The sequence below is a fragment of the Phragmites australis genome, chromosome 12 (genome assembly GCF_958298935.1).
Source record: "Phragmites australis chromosome 12, lpPhrAust1.1, whole genome shotgun sequence".
Classification (NCBI taxonomy): Eukaryota; Viridiplantae; Streptophyta; class Magnoliopsida; order Poales; family Poaceae; genus Phragmites; species Phragmites australis.
The window spans coordinates 27449215-27469665 of record NC_084932.1 but is presented as its reverse complement, the minus strand read 5'-3'; the positions used below and the strand labels follow the sequence as shown (position 1 = coordinate 27469665).

General features: G+C 42.9%; 1 protein-coding gene across 1 annotated transcript; it reads right to left on the bottom strand.

The window, feature by feature from the left end:
- Positions 1–1730: 1730 nt before the first annotated feature.
- Positions 1731–5796, bottom strand: LOC133887366 (UPF0481 protein At3g47200-like). The gene is made up of 2 exons (XM_062327298.1): positions 5169–5796; positions 1731–2548 (listed from the first exon to the last, which is right to left on the bottom strand). Exons 1-2 carry the CDS (start codon positions 5766–5768, stop codon positions 1817–1819), a joined length of 1332 nt encoding a protein of 443 aa, XP_062183282.1. The 5' UTR covers positions 5769–5796; the 3' UTR covers positions 1731–1816.
- Between the last annotated feature and the right edge of the window lie 14655 nt (positions 5797–20451).

Sequence of the window (20451 nt, the reverse complement as noted above, 5' to 3'; positions counted from 1 at the left end):
TCACCTACTATAGAACATGGTTTCACTATCGGTTTTTGAATCGGCAGTATGTAAGCGGCAGTGTAGCCATATTCGCTATCACTACCGGGCCTTTCCGACTAGTAGTGATGGTATTTTCGAAAAAAGAGAGAAAAAGACGACCGTTCCTCCACACCCAGGCGCCGCCGTACCCGCTCCTCGTCGCGGCCACTCCGCCGGTATGCCCTCGACGATGCTATTCCGTCGTGCCCACTCCAGCTCCCTACCATCGCCACCTCCTCCTCCCCCGCGGCGACGACACTGTTCCCGCTCGTGCTCGACCACCCTCGCCGGACGACGAGCTCACAGCTCACGCCGACCCCCCCCCTCGCAGCAGCAGCTCACGTCGACAGCCCCCATCCGGAACTCACACCAATGGCCTCGCCTGCAGCACCTCACCGTAGATTCGGCTACGCCCGCTGTGGATCCGCCCTCCTTCGTCAGTGATTTGGTGCTCAACATGGTGGCTGAGGGGGGGGGGGGGAGAGAGAGAGAGAGAGAGGGTGGTGGGGTGGGAGAGAGGGGGGGTGCGGAGGTCACTGCACTGAGGTGTGGGTGGGAGAAAGAGAGGCTGAGGCTGCGAGGACTTAGAAAAATCTAGAGCGCAGACCGAAGAGAGGGGTCAGATGCGAAGCTACGAACGCGAAATTGGATTTGATGAAAAATTTGGGTCTAGAGCCTAGGCTTCTCTGCCGGTATCATTACCGGTTTTAATACGAGCCCACTCATTACCGGTTCTTTTATAAAACCAGTAGTGATACTGTTTTCTTATGAACCAGCAGTGAAAAACGTATCGCTGTCAGTTTTAATTGATTCGACAGTGATGAGGTGACAACAAAGACGATTTATGTAGTAGTGATTGTGAGTGCGTGAACTTGACCAAGTGCTATAAGAGAGGTGCATTGGATTGAAATGAAGGGAAATGGCAATTGATTTTGAAAAATCTCTACTTGCCTTGCTCGGTCCTTCAATGGGCCTAAATCCAAACGGGCGATGATGTAAAATTTAATGACCCAAATATCTTGTAGTGTGTTAAACCATGTTTATTTCTATTATATTAAATTGTTAACTGGATGCAGAAATGATATAATAAAGGACAAGCCTGTATACATTACACGATGAAAAAGGCTGAAACTATTTTTCCATTATGAAAAAAAGGTGGCGAGGGCGAAAGGAGGTTTTCCACATGAGGCACAGACACTAGCAACCGCGCGATCTGTGCTGGTGCGATGGGTCAAGCTACAGTGCGGTCCAGTAAGTACTTTGCTGACTACACCTCGCTCGTGACAGGTTTAGAGAGCGAAAAGGTGTTACTTTTACAGACTATGCCTTGGCAGCTTGGCAAGACTAAAACGACGACTACAGAAGACTAGTAGCTTGGCTTAGGGTAAACAACTTTATTGCGTAACAATAACTATCTGCTAAACAACTCAGGATACAACAATTGCAATATCGACCTACGATCAAACTACTCTATCGATTGATTAGAAAATCGTAGGTGTTCGGTTTCTGGTTACTTATGGATCCGACGACGCAACAATATTCTACATGAAAAGGTACATTTCATTCTTAAGCTTGCGATTGTAAAATTGCGCGTATTTCACATCAGCAGTTGTCTCGTACAGATCAAGGCATAGAGCTTATAGACCAAATCATAATAATCATACATCAACTATCAGCAAATCAAGTCCGGGGAGCAAGTTCATTGACACGACATGCATGCACACAATAAGAATATTGGGAGCCACACTTGCCCATGGATCGTGCGATCTTGGGTGCGTACCAATATTAGTGCTTGCTAGCTCTTGGTGTGGAAATCCACGACAGCGTAGATGGTCTGCAGGAGTGTGGCGAAGAGAAGGATGGTAGCGGTTATGAGGGACATGAACACCCACGGGTTGTTCAGATACTTGTGCACAAAGATGGCCCGCCACCTGTTCCAAGGCTTCTTGCAGTGGGCATTCAGCTCCCTTCGCACGTCGTGCAGCTTGCTAGATGGACTCAACACTGCTCCCTTGCTCAGGATGTTGAACATGTTCGCCGCCTCCTTGTCGCTGCTCAACAGGTTTTTGATGATTCCTTTGGATCTCAGCAGGGCCACGTCCTTCTCCGAGTCGATGAGGTTGTCCATAAAGATCATATAGGCCGTCGCGTTGCTCCCGGCATCGCTGTGGAGCCGTTCGAATACCATCAAGTTGAGGAAGATCTTCTCGATGCTGTTGTGGACTGGGACCGCAGGCATACTGAGCACGCCGTTTTGGAAGACGACGTCGCAGACGTTTTGAGTTTTGCTCTTCTTGAACTGGATTCCTGCTTCTTTGAGCTCCACAGCGGAGGGCACGCTCCATTCCCACTGACCAGTTCCTTGGCAGTCTGAACGGCCACAAAAGCTTTTGTGGAAAACGTCCAGGGGGTGGAGACACAGTTCGTCGATGTGTTTATCGGAGATGCCAGCTCCCTCGAGAAAGATGCCTTTCTGGAGCGGTTGGCATAGAAAATCACGCACCAATCTGTTGATCTCGGCGGCGCTCTGTGCTCATGGTTGACAAAAGAGTAGTATAAGAGGCGAGATCTCGCTGTGATATTGAGAAACTAAATTAAAATGTGATTTGATTTATATGTAATAAGTAATTGATAATGATATTAATTTGATTTGATATTGAGATTGTATGGGTATGGTTATGTACTATAATTATGATTAGAACTAACTAAAGTTGTAGAAAAAATAGAGTTGACGTGTTTGTGACTGAGTCCAGAAAATTTGTACACGCCAGATGATCTGGCGTTGGGCATCAGTGAACACCAGAGTTTTTCTTGCAGAGAGGTTGCAAATTGACTATGGGTGGAATTGTATATGCCGAATGGTCTGGCGATGAGAAATGTGAACGTTGGATGCTTTGCTGGAGTAATTTTTTTAGAGAGGGTGCAAAACAGGTTCAGGCAAGAATGAAACACCGGATGGTCCGACGATGGGTATGAATACACGCTAGACTATTTCTTGCAGAGAGGATTTCAAACAGTCTGGTCTGCTGAGTTGAACAAGCTGGATGTTTGGGCGCTCAGGAGGAGTGAACACCGCATCATCCGGCGTTCACGAGTTTTCAGAGATGTGGCATTTCTGCAGAGATTTTGATTTCGACTAACTTGTGATGGAGTTAAATGGTGTTGGAGGTACGTGTTTGCTTGTCTCATGATGTGTAGGTGGTAGATGCAACTTGTTGGTCGATGACAGGAAGATTGGGGCTAAGCGGAGAGCTTGGTGGCAGATGATTGAGGGTGCTGGGCGGAGTTGTCATCGGGATGCTTGCATAAGGTGTATGCAAGTGGTTGTGAGGCACGCTTTGAGAAGCATGCAAGATAGTTTCTTGGTTTGGTCGCAAAAACAGCGCGATGATGTAGTGCATGTGACAACATCGTGAAGATTGGGTTGAGGCAAAGCTAAGTCATGAAGGCGCCACGGCCATCCGATGGATGAAGAAAAATTCGGACGAAACTACCCTCGATGGTGGGTGGGAGTGCATTATAAGTGAAGAACAGTTTAAGGACATGATTTCTTAAGGGTTAAGCAAGCCCCCTAAACCTATAAAAAGAGGGGTATGGCCGATGGAAATGGTAGAGGCTTTGTGAGTTTTTAGAGAGTTTTGAGATTCTTCTACTTATGTTGTGTGGAGAGGGAGAGAGGGGTGCTTAACCGCTTAGGTGAGAGATTTTGTGAGAAAAATATTTTATAATCTGCCAAAAGATAGCGTTCCTCTGAGCTTAATAAAGAGAGTGTTTTTGCATATACTTGAGTTCATCTCCTTCTAGTCTACTGCTTTTGGATCTCGTGTTTTCATGCAAGATCTTAATGTTTTCTTGTTATTTTTTGTTTTCTTTGAGAGCTGCTTCTCTTAGGTCATGTAAGAGGTGTTTTTGTTGTTAGAGGGTTAATCTTCTCATATGAGTTAGTCTTAACCATCCTAACCTTCTCATCCATCAACTTAAAGAATCTCTTCTTTTGGTGGCTAGTTCTCTTGTGTTTAGGAGTTTTTCTTCAAGTTGATTGCTTTCTTACGCTATGACTCTTGATATAGCCTTAAATTGAACCTAAAGTTCCCGTCCATCAAAGAGGAGAGTTTGTTTTGGAAGTTTTTCAATTTGTTTTTGTCTCTTTTACTTCTGTATGTGGTTTTGAGGTGCGTTGGGCTCAAGAATAAGAGAAGATCATCAATTTCGAAAGAAATTTGTTTATGCGCCTATAACTCCTCTAGTCGTCTATCTCGATCCTACATATATTCGTATTTGTGTATAGATACTTACCTTAACCTTTAAAGAAACATATTTTAGGCTAGCTTGCTAGCTATATCTTTTTATGTAATGTAGTGCTTTATGGGACTCTAAAAACCCTTATATGTACGAGGTAGAGGGCAGCCATTGTACCCATACCAAAGATATTAATTGATATTGGATAGGCTCTAGACTACATTTGCATCTACCTTTCTTGTTATTTGGATTGCTAGATCGCGTGAGACTATTGTTGAACTGCAATATACCAAAGAATTTTCATGCCGAGCCAGTGGAAAACCCGATATCTTTCAGTCAGATACCACTGAACATGCCTAGCTAGCGCGGAAAGGTTATTTGAACGTGAACTATTGTGCTTGGGCATTCTAATTTAAGGAGCCCTGGGAGCAGAAAACATTTGACTGTATTCGTTTCCTTTTTTATTTACAGCTATCTGGACAAGATCAGGGGCGTAACCTCCAAATTGTAATTACCTCAACCTCTTCTGGTTTTAAGAAAGAACTCAAATATATATCCAAATTGTGTAACGATACTAATAACAAGATATAGCGACATATGACACTAAATGAACCATATTAACCCTTAAATAATAAAATATTCTAGAGTTTATCTCATTAATCATGAAAAAAATGAAAACATATAGCGTTTGACTGGTCGAACTTAATTATAACGTTGCAGAATACTACATATACTAGAGGTGTTATAATATTACGAAGTGTGACTCATAAGTACTAGAGAGTTAATTGTATGACAGAAATCTAGCATTCTTGATATATATATATATATATATATATACACACACACAAACAAACAAAACACTTAATTAGCTTACCTAGTATATTGTATAGGAAATGAAAAGTAAGTACCGGATATGTTCCACGCCAAACAGCTTCTAGCCTTTGGAGAGCGAGCAGAGGCAGCTGGTTTCCTATGACGACCATGTCGGATTGGATGCCTACCCACAAATAAAGCATGCCGTGCACGCTGAAGATGGGGTCATTAGACGCGTAATCAGCGGGTGCCTTTTTTTCTGCAAGCCCCTTCATCACTTCCAGCAAGAAGCACCCATCGGCGACCATCATCTCCACGAAGCGACCTCTTTTCTCTCGGCGCCATTCGTCTGCGAGGCCATCGTAGGCGTCCAATAGCTCATCTGCCACCTTCTCAATGGCGGCGATGAACTCTTCGAGTGGCCTCTTCGATCGCTTAACAATGTGCAGCACCGCTCGTTGCTTGTGTTCTTCCATGGGACGCAGGGCACGCTCGCCATGGTGGAAGGGGCCAAGCGACACCACCTGCGGCTGGTAGGCCTCCTCGTGGGTCAAATTCATGACCCATTCCGGCACCCGGTAGATGGAGGGTTTCTCCCAACGCTTCTTCTCCTGTAACGGGTCGGTGTTCTCGAGCTTCTTTTTAATATCCACCACCCAGCTGTCGGAACTGGCCTTCTCAGACTCTCCCTCCATCAGATTCTCCTCAGGATATTGTGGTTAATTACCGAATGCGGTCGCACTCTCAACTCACGTTGCTGCTAAGCTTTATATAGAGAGCGAGTGAGCCGCGCGTATACGTTACTTCGTAACTATACAAGCACCATTTTTTCTTTCAGTGACACCTAGCTGTATAGCTTGAGCAATAATATTGTGGCTCCTTTGTACGATAGAAATATTTACATTTTGTGATGTGATGACACTATATGAAAAATAGATAAAAGAGACACTACATACTTATGATAAAAATGATGGGTCGTAATTATGACCCGTCATCAGTACCAGTCATTGGTGAAGGATGAAAACTTGACCCGTCACCAATGACTGACCTATAATGAACTGTGAGTGATGAGTCGTTATTGTTGACGGATCAAATTTTCACCCATCAACAATGACTAACTCATCGGTGATGGGTCTCATAAGCCTGTCATAAGTGACGGGTCATAACTTGACCTGTCACTAATGATGTTATTCAGAAATACAGAAAATGATCCAACATTGCAAAAAAAATTTATTTTATTTTATTTTTCTCTTATTTTTTCTCATTTTAGAAGTACTAAAATATGAATTATTGTATATTTCTGCTCAAGTTTGATGTTAGGGGTAATGACTATAGACACAAACGCTCGTTCTGAAAACGGTGCAGAAACTTTCAGAGACGAGAACTCAATTTTTCAAGCTATTTTAGGCCTCAAAAAATTCACCAAATTTGACAAAGTGGGGGAGAAATGGATGTAGCTTTTTCTGTAGATATTCGTAGAGTTAAAAAACGTCTAAATCAAAGTCCGTATACAAAAGTTATGACCATTTAACCGAAGGTACTCCGAGTCAACTGGTTTTTATGTCTATTGTAAAATTAACATTGGTGATAGGTCCCGTCATTTATGACCCTCAGTAAAATAGTTAAAAGGATATTTTATCCGATTTATTTTAGGATGCACGCGAGGTTGAGGTGGTTAGGCAGCTACGCACGCGAGGGACCGTCGCGAGTTCGATTCCCATAGAACGCATATTCTAAAAAGATACTAAAAAAATAGGTAGAGACAGGTGACGAGTGGTGATAGGTTTGAGTTGGATTGGCTTGGGTGAAAAATATTTTTTTGACTTTTTTTTAAAAAACACGAAAACCGTATATCAGTCATAAGTAACAGGTCAAAATTTGACACATTACCAATGATCTTATTGATGACGGATCCTTATCCGTCACTTATTACGTGTCATTAGTGACACGTTTAGGGTAACAGATGCGGACCCATCATCTATAATAGTTACAACCAGTCACCTTTATTTATTTTTTACGTAGAATGATCACCACCAGAGAAAGGTCATCAGTGTCGGACTAGAACTGAAATGAGTGTTAGATTTTGAAATGATAGAGTGACACCACTTCCTGTTTCAAACTGAAACGGACACTGATATTATTAGGGACACCACTGGACTAGAACCTCCGGTGGCAGAATTTTATTGTCGGTTCTTGGCTCCATCCTCATTATTGTCGGTGGTAGTTGATTCTTTATTAGTTTTGCGTGGCAGGTTTTTCTATTCTATTTCAGGGAATCGTGCTGGTTTTTTGGACCAAGTAGCTCCTCATTAGTAATTCAGTAGTATGAAGCAGGATTACAATAATCTCGCGTGCTCGCATTAAAAATTTCGCACGTGTTTCGTTCTCGCCGGCTGCAGGAGTACGTTGTTTCCACAGGCGTGGCACATACGACCAGCCTGCCGGCAACTTCTGACGGACATGCGCATGCCCAATTCAGAGGCCAAGAACAATACGGCCGGGGACGGGTGTTCAGTTTGATCGATACGCAGATATAACAATGAAGATAAGAATCAGGTGACAAACTTCGCATGAAGATAGGAATCAGATGAAAAGCTTCGTATGGAGATCTCGTCCACGTGATGGTGAACATGCATGCGTACAGGAGTCCTAGAGGAAAATGAGAATTCATTCATCTGATCGAGGACGCACGCACGCACATCTAGAATTATATTGGCATCCACGGGGCCATGCAAAAGGAAAAGAGCCATACAAGCATTGGGCTAAGACTATGCCAAGAATTCCCGTCGGTGAAATTCTCGTTGTGAAAGGTTTTTTTTTTCTTCAGTGTTTTAACGGTTTTTCTTTATGGTTTCGGTCACGAAGAGATTTTTAGAGTTATTCCCTTTAGAACGGGATTATCTCTTCTTTCCCTTTACGATTCTTCTCGAAAAAAAGCTGTTGGAGATAAGAGAAAATAAAAAGAACAGAAATAAAAAAGGAATCGGAAAGAGAACAAAATAAATAGAATATGGTTGGAGATAGTCGACGTGTGAGTTAGGCTGCCGGAGGGCGGGCGAGCGCGCAAGCAGAAAAGAACGAGATACGCGCCAGCCGTGCGCATATTAATCTTTGCGTCAGAGAATGCCAAAGGGAAATTCCAGTTTATCGATTCCAGAGTGTTCTTGAGCTTGCTTGGGATGTCGTCGGGTGGGTGGGTTGGGTTTTTGCGCCTCTAAACGGGAAATGCTATATATATATTACTCGCGCAGTTTTTTCTCATCTAACGCACATCCGTAGGAGGTACTTTAAGATTCGTTTTATGAGATAATATTATTAGTATCGTGATGATCACATTACCTGCACTAATCAATCAAGAACAACAGAGGAGAAACGCACAGAAAACACAAAGACGTTAAACTTTATTGATAAATGATATTCGTGTGTACAATTTATTAGGGTTTTATGGAGCTATGCGGTCTGCCCTTTATTCCTCTGCCTTATCTGTAGTGCTGCTCACAATACATATTGAAGCTAGAGATCAAGAACTTATTTATAGACCTTAATTATAGGCATTACAAATATTCCACCTATTCCCATTTACTTATATAGTACCTATTCCATATTGTCCTTGTCTTTCTAGTTGTTAACCGTGATAATTTTAGGTAGCTTATGCTTAGTTTTACACAAGGGTATGGTTAGGTTATTGTTTAAACATGACTAATGATTTATGCAACAATGAGTTGAGAATACTGATAATTGTGTAGCAACTTGGAACATAGGGATGTTGAGCAGAAGGTTAGATGATGATAGTGCGGGAATGCACACATGTGTGGAAGCACTATGGTTGGTGAAAGTGTCTGCTTGGTATCCTAAGTACCAGTTCGTGAAATAGGTAACCCCGATTAACAGTTCAACCATGCTTATATGGGTACGGTCTAGTAAAATAATTAGCAAATCCTTAATATAGTATAAGCCAATGGTAGTGTAGGAAGGAAAGAGTGATTCTTTCTAGAGCTACAAGGTGCAGGAGGGGGGCTTCTAGATGGTGCGACGCCACTTTGACGATGGTGAAATCTTAGCAAACTTATTCTTGTTGGGAGGATGCTTTGTAACACCCTTGTAGTGAAACCTAGCTGCACACCTTAGAAGTGTGTAAGTGTTGTGATGACACGAGCATACGGGAATTACGACTCATGGGTAAAGTTGGATGATCTTTGCAGAGTGTAAAACTGATATATCAGTCGTGTCTCGCGGTTAAGAGCGGTGTGGTCCCTTCACATGATTATTTTGGGTTGGTTGGTGGGGTGTTACCTGTGATGGGTAGCAATTGGATGGCTGGTTACCTATGATGGGTAATAGTAGTGGATGGTTCTTGGTTACCTGCGATGGATATCAAGTCAGTTGGTTTGGGAACCTGATGCACTTTTTCAGGTAGTTGGGGAAACATGTGAAGATGTTTCTAGAAGTTGAAAGTTTAATGATGATTCACATAGTTAAACAGGATGCTTTTATAACTCATACATTAGCATAGGTGGCATTTATGCAAATTATACATGTTATAGCATGTTCCTTTATTTAAGCCTGTATATCTTTACTTTACCACACTTGCTGAGTACGATATGTGGTTACCCTTGCTATTACTCTATGCCATATGACATGCGTTGTGCTGCTCAGTGATGAAGACATTCAAGACGAGGTTATGGCGTTTTAGGCACGTGTCTTCCGGTTAGTTGCCTGCTGTGTTGTTGGGCACCAATGTTTATGTTTTGCTGTAGATACCTTCTTGGAGGATAATATGTCATTCGATGTAAGAGCTAAATGTTTATTCTATAGAAGTATTGTTTCTGTTACTTCACCAATGATGTCCTTATGTATGTTAAACATCCTGGGTACATATAAGTTGTATCTAGTTTTATCCGTTAAAACTAGGTGTGACAAATATGGTATCAGAGCCGTACTGACCGTAGGATGCGAGCCTGGATAGAATGGTCATACCGTAAGGTCATATTTTAAAAGCCTATTTTGAAAAATCCATCCTTATGCTTTTCTGACATCGCAATTTCTTTCTCTACTTACCTATTTCATCCTATTGAGCAAAAATAGTTTTCCATATCTCCCTCATGTCAAACATATAGTCTGTTGACTAGTCTCAGTTACTATGCCCGAGGAAGATGCTCTTGACAATCTCGCCCATCTATCTCGCTTGAAGATTTAAAAAGTTGGAGTTGAAGACTCTTCACCAAAAGGAAGCATCGTCCACCACACGCACTACTGTCAGCTTTAGTTTTTCCCGAGTCATAGGAGTATTTCCCCTAGTTTTCAGAATCGTTAAAATAGAACGATGTTAGTAGTGTGTGTTTGTGTTGGTTTCCTTGTGTGATTTGGTTTATCTGTTTGAGTGCTGGTGTGCGCTGTGGGAGGCTTTAGCATCAAGTACACAACCACATCTCCTATAGGCTTACTATCTCTATAGTTAATAGTATAATGGTGTCTTCTCCTTCTAGTCCTTTCTCTTCTTGCCCCAACCTTCCTTCACATTCTCGATCAGATGTTGAACACAAAGAAAAGTCAGCTTGGCAAAGGTATCAACAACAACAACAACAATAACCAGCAGATGCCACCTCAATTCAACAAGGAACAACTTTTGGCGACACAAACTCATATCCTTCAAGGCATGACTCAAAATATGGAAAGTCTGCTATAGATCACAGAAGCTCTGCATGCAGAAGACGAGCATAGCCAGCAACACAGCAACGAGAAGAGGAAGAGAGCCCTCCAGTACCAACAGGCGGGTAGTAGACCTCGGCTATGTTCCACTCCAGAACAAGCACTGCATCCTATCAACTAGGAAATCCCTCAGATCAAGAGCAACGCTCAAAGTGCCTCTACAACAATGATGTGTTTTCACTACAAATAAGAAGGTCATTACACCAGCAAGTGTTCCAAGAGGTCTCTTGTTCCTGATACTAAGAGAATGTGTTTCTACTGTGAAGAACTAACATATTTTATCAGCTGATGTCTGAAGAATTACCTCACTCTGGACAAGTTCAATTTCAATACCCAGACGAAGTGCTTGATGTCAATGATAAAGTTCCTGACAATAAGCTCTCCTCTAGAAGAAATGAGAGCAAGCTTTGTATGCTCTAGCATAAACCTTTTTAAAGGGGGTAGAATTTTCAACCACCCTTATGGCTTTGAAAGCTAAGGATGAAGATGTTGTCCCTAGAATGGACTGGATGACAAAAGTTCAGTGAAATTGTGGAATGTGCCGAATGATAGTCAAGATTTCCGAGACAGTTGAAAGAGTCAATGGAAGCAAGGTGATCCCTATGTAAAAAATGCAATAAAGTCAGCATTCAGAAGATGAAGCTACTTGGAAGACAAAGGAAGAAGTTTCCCTCATCTCTTTTCTAGCCCTTCTGAATCTTGAGGGCAAGGTTCCTTTTTAAGGGGGGTGGGGGGCGGGTAGATTTGTAACACCCTAATTTTCATAATTTGCAATTTTTAAATTTTTTTCAATATTATTGAATAGCTTCACCGATAGAATAGGTTTAAAACCTATTTTTATAAACAATCAATCAATATGGTATAACGCCAAACTCATTGACCATGCCCCTTGGTCAGATCGAGTTGCTGGTCACGTTCGGCATGCCAGATAGCTTCCGCATGGAGAAGCTAACCTTTGATGTTGCGGACTTCAAGATGGTGTACAATATGATCCTAGACTGCCTAATGTTAGGGAAGTTCAAGGACGTGGTACATTATGCGTACTAGGCGCTCAAGGTCCCAGGTCCTAAAGGGGCAATAACTATCATGGGAGATCAACGCGCAGCGGTCAAGTGCGACAAGCAAAGCCTGAAGACGGTCCAATACTTCTACCACATGGTGGCTACCGCAAAAGACGAAGAGTCTAAATGACAAAGGCGACAAACCACCAGCAAGAGCAAGGATAGTGCCAAGGACTCCAAGCTCGTGAGTCTCACTAAAGCTTTCAACGACACCGCCATGGGTGAGACTGACGATAGTGCCAAGGACAAGAAGACTTATGGTGGTATCAAGGCAGTGCCCCTCAACCTGTTTGAGCCAGCCAGGACCATCAATATAGCCAACCAAAATAGGAACTCGAGCTCATCACTTTCCTTCGGACAAACCAAGATGTGTTTGCATGGAAACCATCCAATATGCTTGGAGTCCCTAGGGTGGTGATCAAGCATCGACTAGCTATGGAATCTGGCGCCAAACTTGTGGTGCAAAAGCAGCAAAGATTCATGAAGGACAAAAAAGCAAGCCATCCAGGAGGAGGTCGGCAAATTCCTAAAGGTGGGCTTCATTCGAGAGGTCCATCATCCTACATGGCTTGCAAATCCTGCCCTCGTGAAGAAAACCAACTGCAAGTGGAGGATGTGTGTTGACTTTATAGACCTCAATAAAGCTTGTCCCAAGGATTCATTTCCTCTTCCTCACATTGACCAGACTGTAGACTCTATGACGGGTTATGCACTGCTATGTTTTCTAGATACCTGTTCGGGGTATCAACAAATTAGCATGGGGATAGAGGATGAGTAGAAAATGGCTTTTATTACTCCCTTTGGTATATTTTGCTATGTAAAGATGCCCTTTGGTTTGAAGAGTTCTGGTGCTACTTATCAACAGTGCATTCAAAATTGTTTATCGCCCTAGATTGGGTGCAATGGTGAAGTTTTTGTCGATGAAATTGTAGTCAAATCTAGAACCAAAGATGCATTGATTGACGACCTCAAGGAAACATTCGACAACCTCAAGAAGTGCACATTCGGCATCCTGTCCGGCAAGCTTCTTGGTTTCCTAGTGTCAAGTCAGGGCATTGAGGCCAATCTTTGCAGAATCGAGGCCCTCGTCCAAATACAGTTGCCTTGGATGATAAAGGAAGTTCAAAAATTGACAGGATGCATAGTAGCCTTTAGACGATTCATCTCCAAGATGGGAGAACGAGGGATGCCTTTCTTCAAGCTGCTGAAGAAACATGACTGGTTCGAGTGGATGCAGAAGCGGAGCAAACTTTTCAAGACTTCTGCCCATGCGCTTTATCATTTCTGTTAATTCTAACCCCGCCTAACAACAAAGAGGAGCTTTTTTGTACATTGCAGCTACCCCGCAAGTGGTAAGCACTCTGGTTGTTGAATGGGAATGTCTCGAGAATAAGGCCAACGAGGGAGTAGACGCTGGTGGCGCCGATGAGCACCTCCAGCTACCCGTCGCTGATGTCGAGGTCATCCTGCATGAACTTCTGCCCATGCACTGACCTCGAAGGTATTAGAGGGGTGAATCTGGCGGCTGCAATGCGGGCAGCAAGTAGCTCGAGCTGGTGGAGATGGCTTCAGATCTGCCTTGCATATTGTTTTTAAATCCTTTTGCAACAAGTCTAGCTTGGTACCTGTCAATAGTTTCATCTGCCTTGCATTTTATTTTGTACACCCGCTTACAATCAATAACATTTCTTCCTTCTTTTGGTGGTACTAAGTGTCAAATTTGATTTTTAACTAGAGTTGTATACTCATGATCCATTGCATCTTTCCAAGAATTTTGACTCAATGCTTCTTGTAAATTCTAGCATTCCCCAGTCATGAGTAAACACTGGTACCTGATGGTGCCATCGGTATATACCTTAGACTTTCAGATGCCACTTTGAAGTATTGTTCTCAGTCATGTCGATGACTGAGGAGCGCCGACCGGCGCATAGCCATTAGCCATGCCAGAAGATTCCCCCACGGGCAAAGGAGCTGGCACAGAGCCCGACGAAGACACACCTGAGGAGCCCAACAGAGACACATCAGCTATGGATAGCCACGCGTCAGATGAAGGAAGCACCGTTGTAACCGGGCTGCGCGTGGTAGGTCAAGATGCACCGAGCGGAGACGAGGTGAATGCTAACTCCAAGAGGGAACCACCAGCAGTAGGGGACACATCAGAGGCTGTTTGCACAAGGAAAACCAGAGAGTCCACCTCGGGAGATGGTACACTGAGCGGATTGAAGCCCCCTGTAGTCCTGGCCACCTGGGCCGTGTCAATTGGGCCGGATCGAGGCACGACACTGTAGGCATGGCCAGGCATGTTACGGCTCGAGGGGTTGGTGGGTCAGGCCAGCACGGCATGGCTAGCAAGGCTGTGCCTATGCTGACACTACGGCACGGCCCAGCCCAACCACCGCTGCCACACCGTCCAGTCCCGGTCGCCCCCGCCCCGACCACTCCTGCCCCAGCAGCCCCCGTCCGTGCCACCTAGCCACCCCCGCCCCCGCCCCAACCTCCCTCGTCCTGCCGGCCGGCTGCCCGATCCCCTTGCCACCCCACCCCTACCTCTGCCCGACCAACAGCCCCCACTGCACCGTCCGGTCGCTCCTCCCCCTCCCGATCGGCCCACCGTGCCGTAACTGTGCCCGAGCCAGCCCAACACGGCACGATCAGCCATGGGCCGTGCCGTGGGCCACGCTTCCAGCACATGGGCTGGCATGGCACAACCTGTTTGCTTAGCTGAGCCTATCGTGTCGTGCCTTAGCCGAACCGTGTCTAGCTGGGCCGGCCCGATAGGCCCATTTGGACAGGTCTACCCCCTACATAAAATCATTCAAATTCTCTACATCCGGCTGATTTGTAGTTGCATGTTCATTGATATTATCATATATATTAGCATGAGTATTAACCATAGGGCTGCCTATTGACTCACCCCCAGTACTGGACGACAAGTTTTGAGGTACGAAAAGAATTTCATATCTAAGAATAGTGCCGGCAGTGGGATGAAGTTTAGAGAATAGAAAAACGGTCTCATCAAACACAACATCTCTAGAAATATAAACATGACCAACGAAAACATCGTGACACTTAAAACCCTTATGCAAGTTGCTATATGCAAGGAAGACACATTACTTGAATCGGAATTGAAGTTTGTGAGAGTTGTACAGACGAAGATTGGGCCAACACGCACAACAAAAGGTGTGAAGTAAAGAATAATTGGGTTTCTATGAAACAACCGCTCTAAAGGAGTATCAAACTGAATGACCTTGCTAGGTGTTCGATTGATCAAGTATGTAGTAGCAAGAAAGGATTCGCCCAAAACTTCAAAGGTGTAGATGCTTGAGCAAGGAGAGAGAGGCCGACCTCTACAATGTGTTGATGTTTGTATTCAGCTGAGACCTTCTGTTGATGAGAGTGAGGACATGATACAAGATGAGTGATGCCAGTCTTTTTGAAAAAAGAATTTAACTTCTCATATTCCACCCCCAGTCTGTCTGCATAGCAATGACTTTCTATTGAAAAATCGCTCAACAAGGTGCTGAAACTCATGAAATTTCTAGAAAACCTCATATTTATATTGAAGCAAATAAATCCAAGTAAATTTGTTTATAACCAGCATTATCATCAAGAAAACTAATTATTCTATGTCCTGAAGCATCATTACTTAACACAACGGCTATAGGCATAAAATATTCATCTTTAGGAGTAGCTTTATTCAAATCTCTAAAATCAATGCAAATTCAAAACTTACCGCTACTCTTCTTCTCAACCATGACGATATTGGAGATCAAATATGCATATTTGCATGGCCTAATAAACCCAGTTTTCAATTATCTGTCTATCTCTTCTTTAAACCCATAATACATTTAGGATTAAACCCCCTAGGTGGTTGTTTATAAGGTCTAAATCCCACTTTAATGGGCAACTGATGTTCTAGCAACTCTTGATCAAGTTCTGGCTTCTCGTGATACTCCCAAGCAAATCAATCGATGTATTCTCTAAGCAACTCGATTACTCTAGCTTTGTAATCGGCTTTTATATTTTTATTTAAAATGTCGGTCTTGGTTCAATACCATCACTTTTATCAACCTCCTCTAACAGATCAGCCGTTGAAAAACCTTGACCTAACTTTTCTAAATTATCTACAACTTCAATGGCTTCACAAATATTGTTCTTATTTAAACGATATTGTTCCATACACTTTTGCAGCCATTCTAAATTCCTATCTTCACTCATTAATACACCACATCATTTAACCGATTATCGCCAACTGGCTTTATGATCACGGGCACAAGACCATCTTTAGAGACACTAAGAAAGTCATAGTTCAAAAGATCAAGTCTCAACAAATACTTGGCAATGCCATATCTCCAATCGGCTGAAGCATCAGTCTAAACAACATAGGCCAAAGTATCCGCGTGCACCACTTCTACATTATCGTATACCTATTGAATCAAAAACTGATGCAAAGTAGAGGGAACACAACTATTTGCATGAATCCAATTCTGTCCAAGAATAACACTATAATTACCTTGCACCTCGACGACGAAGAAGGTAGTGGATAATGTCTTGCTTCCAATGGTAATTTCCATAGAAATAACACCTTTGGCCTCTTTAGAATCACCCGCGAACTTGTTGAGCACCAAGTTAGTCTTTATTAATTCATCATCATTTCTGCCAAGCTTCTTGAAAATTGAATATGGCTCCACCATCAACTAGCATCCTTGAAATCAACTTCCCATTAATATGGCCCTTCACATATAACGGCTTCAAGTGCCGATCCGTCTCCTTTGGCTTCTCAAAAATAGCTCCCTTTGGTCCCAAGTCCAAATGAGCCACTTCACCTTCATCTATAGCACAAAATTCTGAAGGTAACATAAAAACCATATTTATATCCATACCTTCGATGGTGGAGCATTATTAATGTGCACCAATGAAACACCATAATCAATCAATTCCTCATCTTCCTTATAATCTAACATAGGCGTCGTTGTTGTTGTTGGCCAGAGAGTTGATATTGGTACGGTTGTAGTACCTTTCTTTGGCTTCCAGATTTGGTTCATGGGTTGCATCCGTTTAACCTCATTGAAAGTAGCATCACATAACTTTTTGGCTTGTTGTTCCATCAATTATTGCCTGCGTAGCCACTGTAGCCTCCTCTTCTTCATGTGGGACAAGCCTGAGGGACACCACCTCGGCTGTAGGTACTTAGAAAGTGGCTTGCCGCTGCTTGCTTCATGATTATTAGCCTTTGGAGCAACTTGGACAGCAGTAAGTACATGTTTAGACTTGATTGAATTATTACCAAGTTCTTCAGCAACTACTCTCATTGAGTCAATCTCAATAACATCAGCAGCATTGGTCCTTGATTGATCAACATTAGACTTTGAATTTTGAGTAGAAACATTGATCTCTTTGGCCTGGTATATTTTCTTCACGATTTTAGCGCATTGAACATCACCAAACCGATTCATATCCTCCAATCGGTCATTGATGGGACACGATATTCTATCAATGTTAGCTTTTGCGGTGCTGCCCATCTTGGATGAAAAAGAGGAAACCGCATGGGAGTATAAGGCTTCCACATACCGTCATAACCCCATGTCGGGCAAGGAGGAAATGGCATAGGAGGGAGTGCCCATAGCAATGGCGCCAATTGCCCAAGTGGTGGGTGCATGGTAGTAGCACGGTCTTCTCATTGTCGATGATGATCATGCGCTCCCTGCCTTGAAGGTGATCATGGTCACTTAAACCCGCTTGGTAGGCTCATACGTGCTCGGATGGCCTTGCCTTTCACATATTTAGACAACAACTGGTCAAAGGTGGGCTTGAACTTCCTAGCTTTGTTATGTCTCCTCGCTTCATTGACCTTCAACTTGCCAACCTCCTGGCTTTTTGGTTTGATCATCCTTGGCTTAGCATTGTGATAATGCCCCCTGGTGATTGAAGTTTGCACCACAATCTTGATTGATTATTTACCTTCGTGAGTTTTCTCAAGTAATACTTCTCTTAACAAGCTTTGGTTTTCCCCCACAGGCTTGGGTCTTTCTTCACTAACGATTACATTCTTTCCTTTAGTTGATTCGGATTGGTCTAGCCGAATTAGGACGTTCTTGTCTAGGAAAGACCACATTAATCGGGAACAACTATTTGTCTATTTGCATCTCCGCAAATTTTAATCGTCCTTCATCAATGGCCGATTGAATCTGTCAAAGAAAAACATTGCAATTGTTAGCTGCATGAGAATAAGAATTGTGTCATTTGCAATAAGACCATCTCTTTAACTCATCTAGCGGTGGAACTACATGACCATAAGACAGTTTAATCTATTTTTTCTATTGAAAAGAATAAAAAATTCTATCGCACTTCGCTACATCAAAAGTAAATTTAATCTCTTCTTGTTGATTCTTAGTAGGCACTGACTTAAGAGCAGAGCAAATAAATGGTTTGGATTTAGAAGACTAGGCCCATTCGGCCACACACATATCAGCATCAGCATCGTCCAAGTTCTTGGATTCATACTCGAGCACGTGAACATTAGAATGATCAACTTTCACTTTATCATTTGGCCTCTGAAAATTTAGATTCTTTAACCCCGGCTCTCTTGAGCCAGAGCTCTTTGCAGACTTGACTAACATCTTGAAAATCATAACCTTCTAGTTTTTCCTTAAGAGGAGACAATAAACTCGAATAAGCCAATTCGATCAAGTCTTTCTCAGAAAGTGTAAAGTTAAAACATCAGTTCTTTGTATCCCAAAATCTTCTAATATAATTAGCAATAGGTTCATTGTATTTTTTAACCGATGTCAAATGTGAAAGTCTCAATTCAGTGTTAGCACTATAAAAATATTCATGAAACTTATCTTCTAGTTGAGACCACACATGTACAGAATTAGGAGCAAGGGATGTAAACCATGTAAAAGCAGTTCCAAATACTGACAAAGTAAATAATCTAATTTTCAAGATATCATTGGAACTGGCTTCACCCATTTGTGTGAGAAACTGACCCACATGCTCCCTAGTGGTTCTATTATCTTCCCGGGTGAATTTCACAAAATCAGAAACATTGAAACCGCGGGGGTATGGGATTGTGTCATATTGCTCGGGATATGGCTTTTGGTATGCATGAGCTTTTCTCCTAACCTCAACACTGAATTATTCTCTTAGCATGGTAGCTACTTGTTCACGCATGATTTCAGCATAATCTACCACATGCCGAGCAGGGTTAGCTATCGGCTTAAGCTATGATGTGGGAAAATTCGGTGCATAGGAAGTAATAGGAGGTGGCATAGCAAAATATTTCACAGGTGTCGGCCCATAAGGGATGCCTGACCCTTGCGGTGGTATAGGCGAAGCACTATATGCCATGGTTTGGTAATAAGGTGTCTGCACATTAGGATAACCTTCGGCTCTATGAGCTTGAGCTGAAGCTGAAGCATGGTGCTTAACATATGGTGTTTGATATGGGTTTTGTGTCACATCAGTTTTAATAGTATGAGAAGCGACATAATTAGGTGCAACAATACCCATTCAATTTCGGTCATCATGAGGATTATTCAAGTAAGCATAAGAAGTACTAGGTAATGTATTAACAGCGGCAGAAGGAATTGAAGCATTAACATTACTAGCAACAGGTTTCTTCAAACCTTGTTCTCCATGTATTTGTAAAACTAAAGGTCGAATCCTCTCAGCCAACGTATCTTCAACCTTCTTCTGGACACTATTAGCCATAGTCGCATCGATAGATTGATCAATTATATTAGCAACATCTTCATGTGAGGGATGGGGTTGAGCACTTACAGTGGCTGGTACCTTACGGCTTTGGATGACATGCGACGGAGAATCTTCCTTCTTGAATACGCCTTGCCGAGTCTTTACGTAGCACGAGAACAGCTGTTGCCGACGTTGCTCCAAGTCGACCTCGATTGTCAAATGTGCTTCTTCCGGCAACTCATCATAGGACACCACGATGATATTATCGTTGTCAATCTCTAAGGTAGAAATGTCTAGAATTTTAGGATTTGGCTAGAGGATAGCCAAAAGTCTTCTTCCCCAGCGGTCGCCAAAAAGTGTGTTGATGTGAAAAGATGTCGTAACAAACACTGAGCACCTCGTGTGTAATATCTAGTGAACAACACCCAGAATACCCTGGTTGTGGCACTGCGCTGTTGCACCTTCATTATCACCCATGCTCGGGAGGGACCCGTTGGAGCATGGATGGATGGTGGCTTGTCCTTGGTCGTCGAGATCAAGAACTGGTAGTAATTTAGATTGGAAAAGGGAACATAAGTATAGTAGTTAGGCAAAAGAGATAAAAATGAAAGGTAATGTAAATTGTGTTTGATTGATTGGATGATCTCTCTGAATCAGTCAGGACCCTCTCATATTTAAAGAGCAGTAGGTCTTAGCCGTACAAGACCAGAACTCCTAATTCAAACCGAACAGGACTTACAGATATGATTCGGCTATGCATTCTGATCTCCAAACTTTCTATAACTAACATATCTTTCCTACTCGACCACGTAAACTCACATATATCTACTTGAGTATCCTTTATTGCAGTTCGACTTTCCTAGATTCAACTACGTGCTCGACCTGAACATCTTGCTCGCGTACCGCCTGTTCG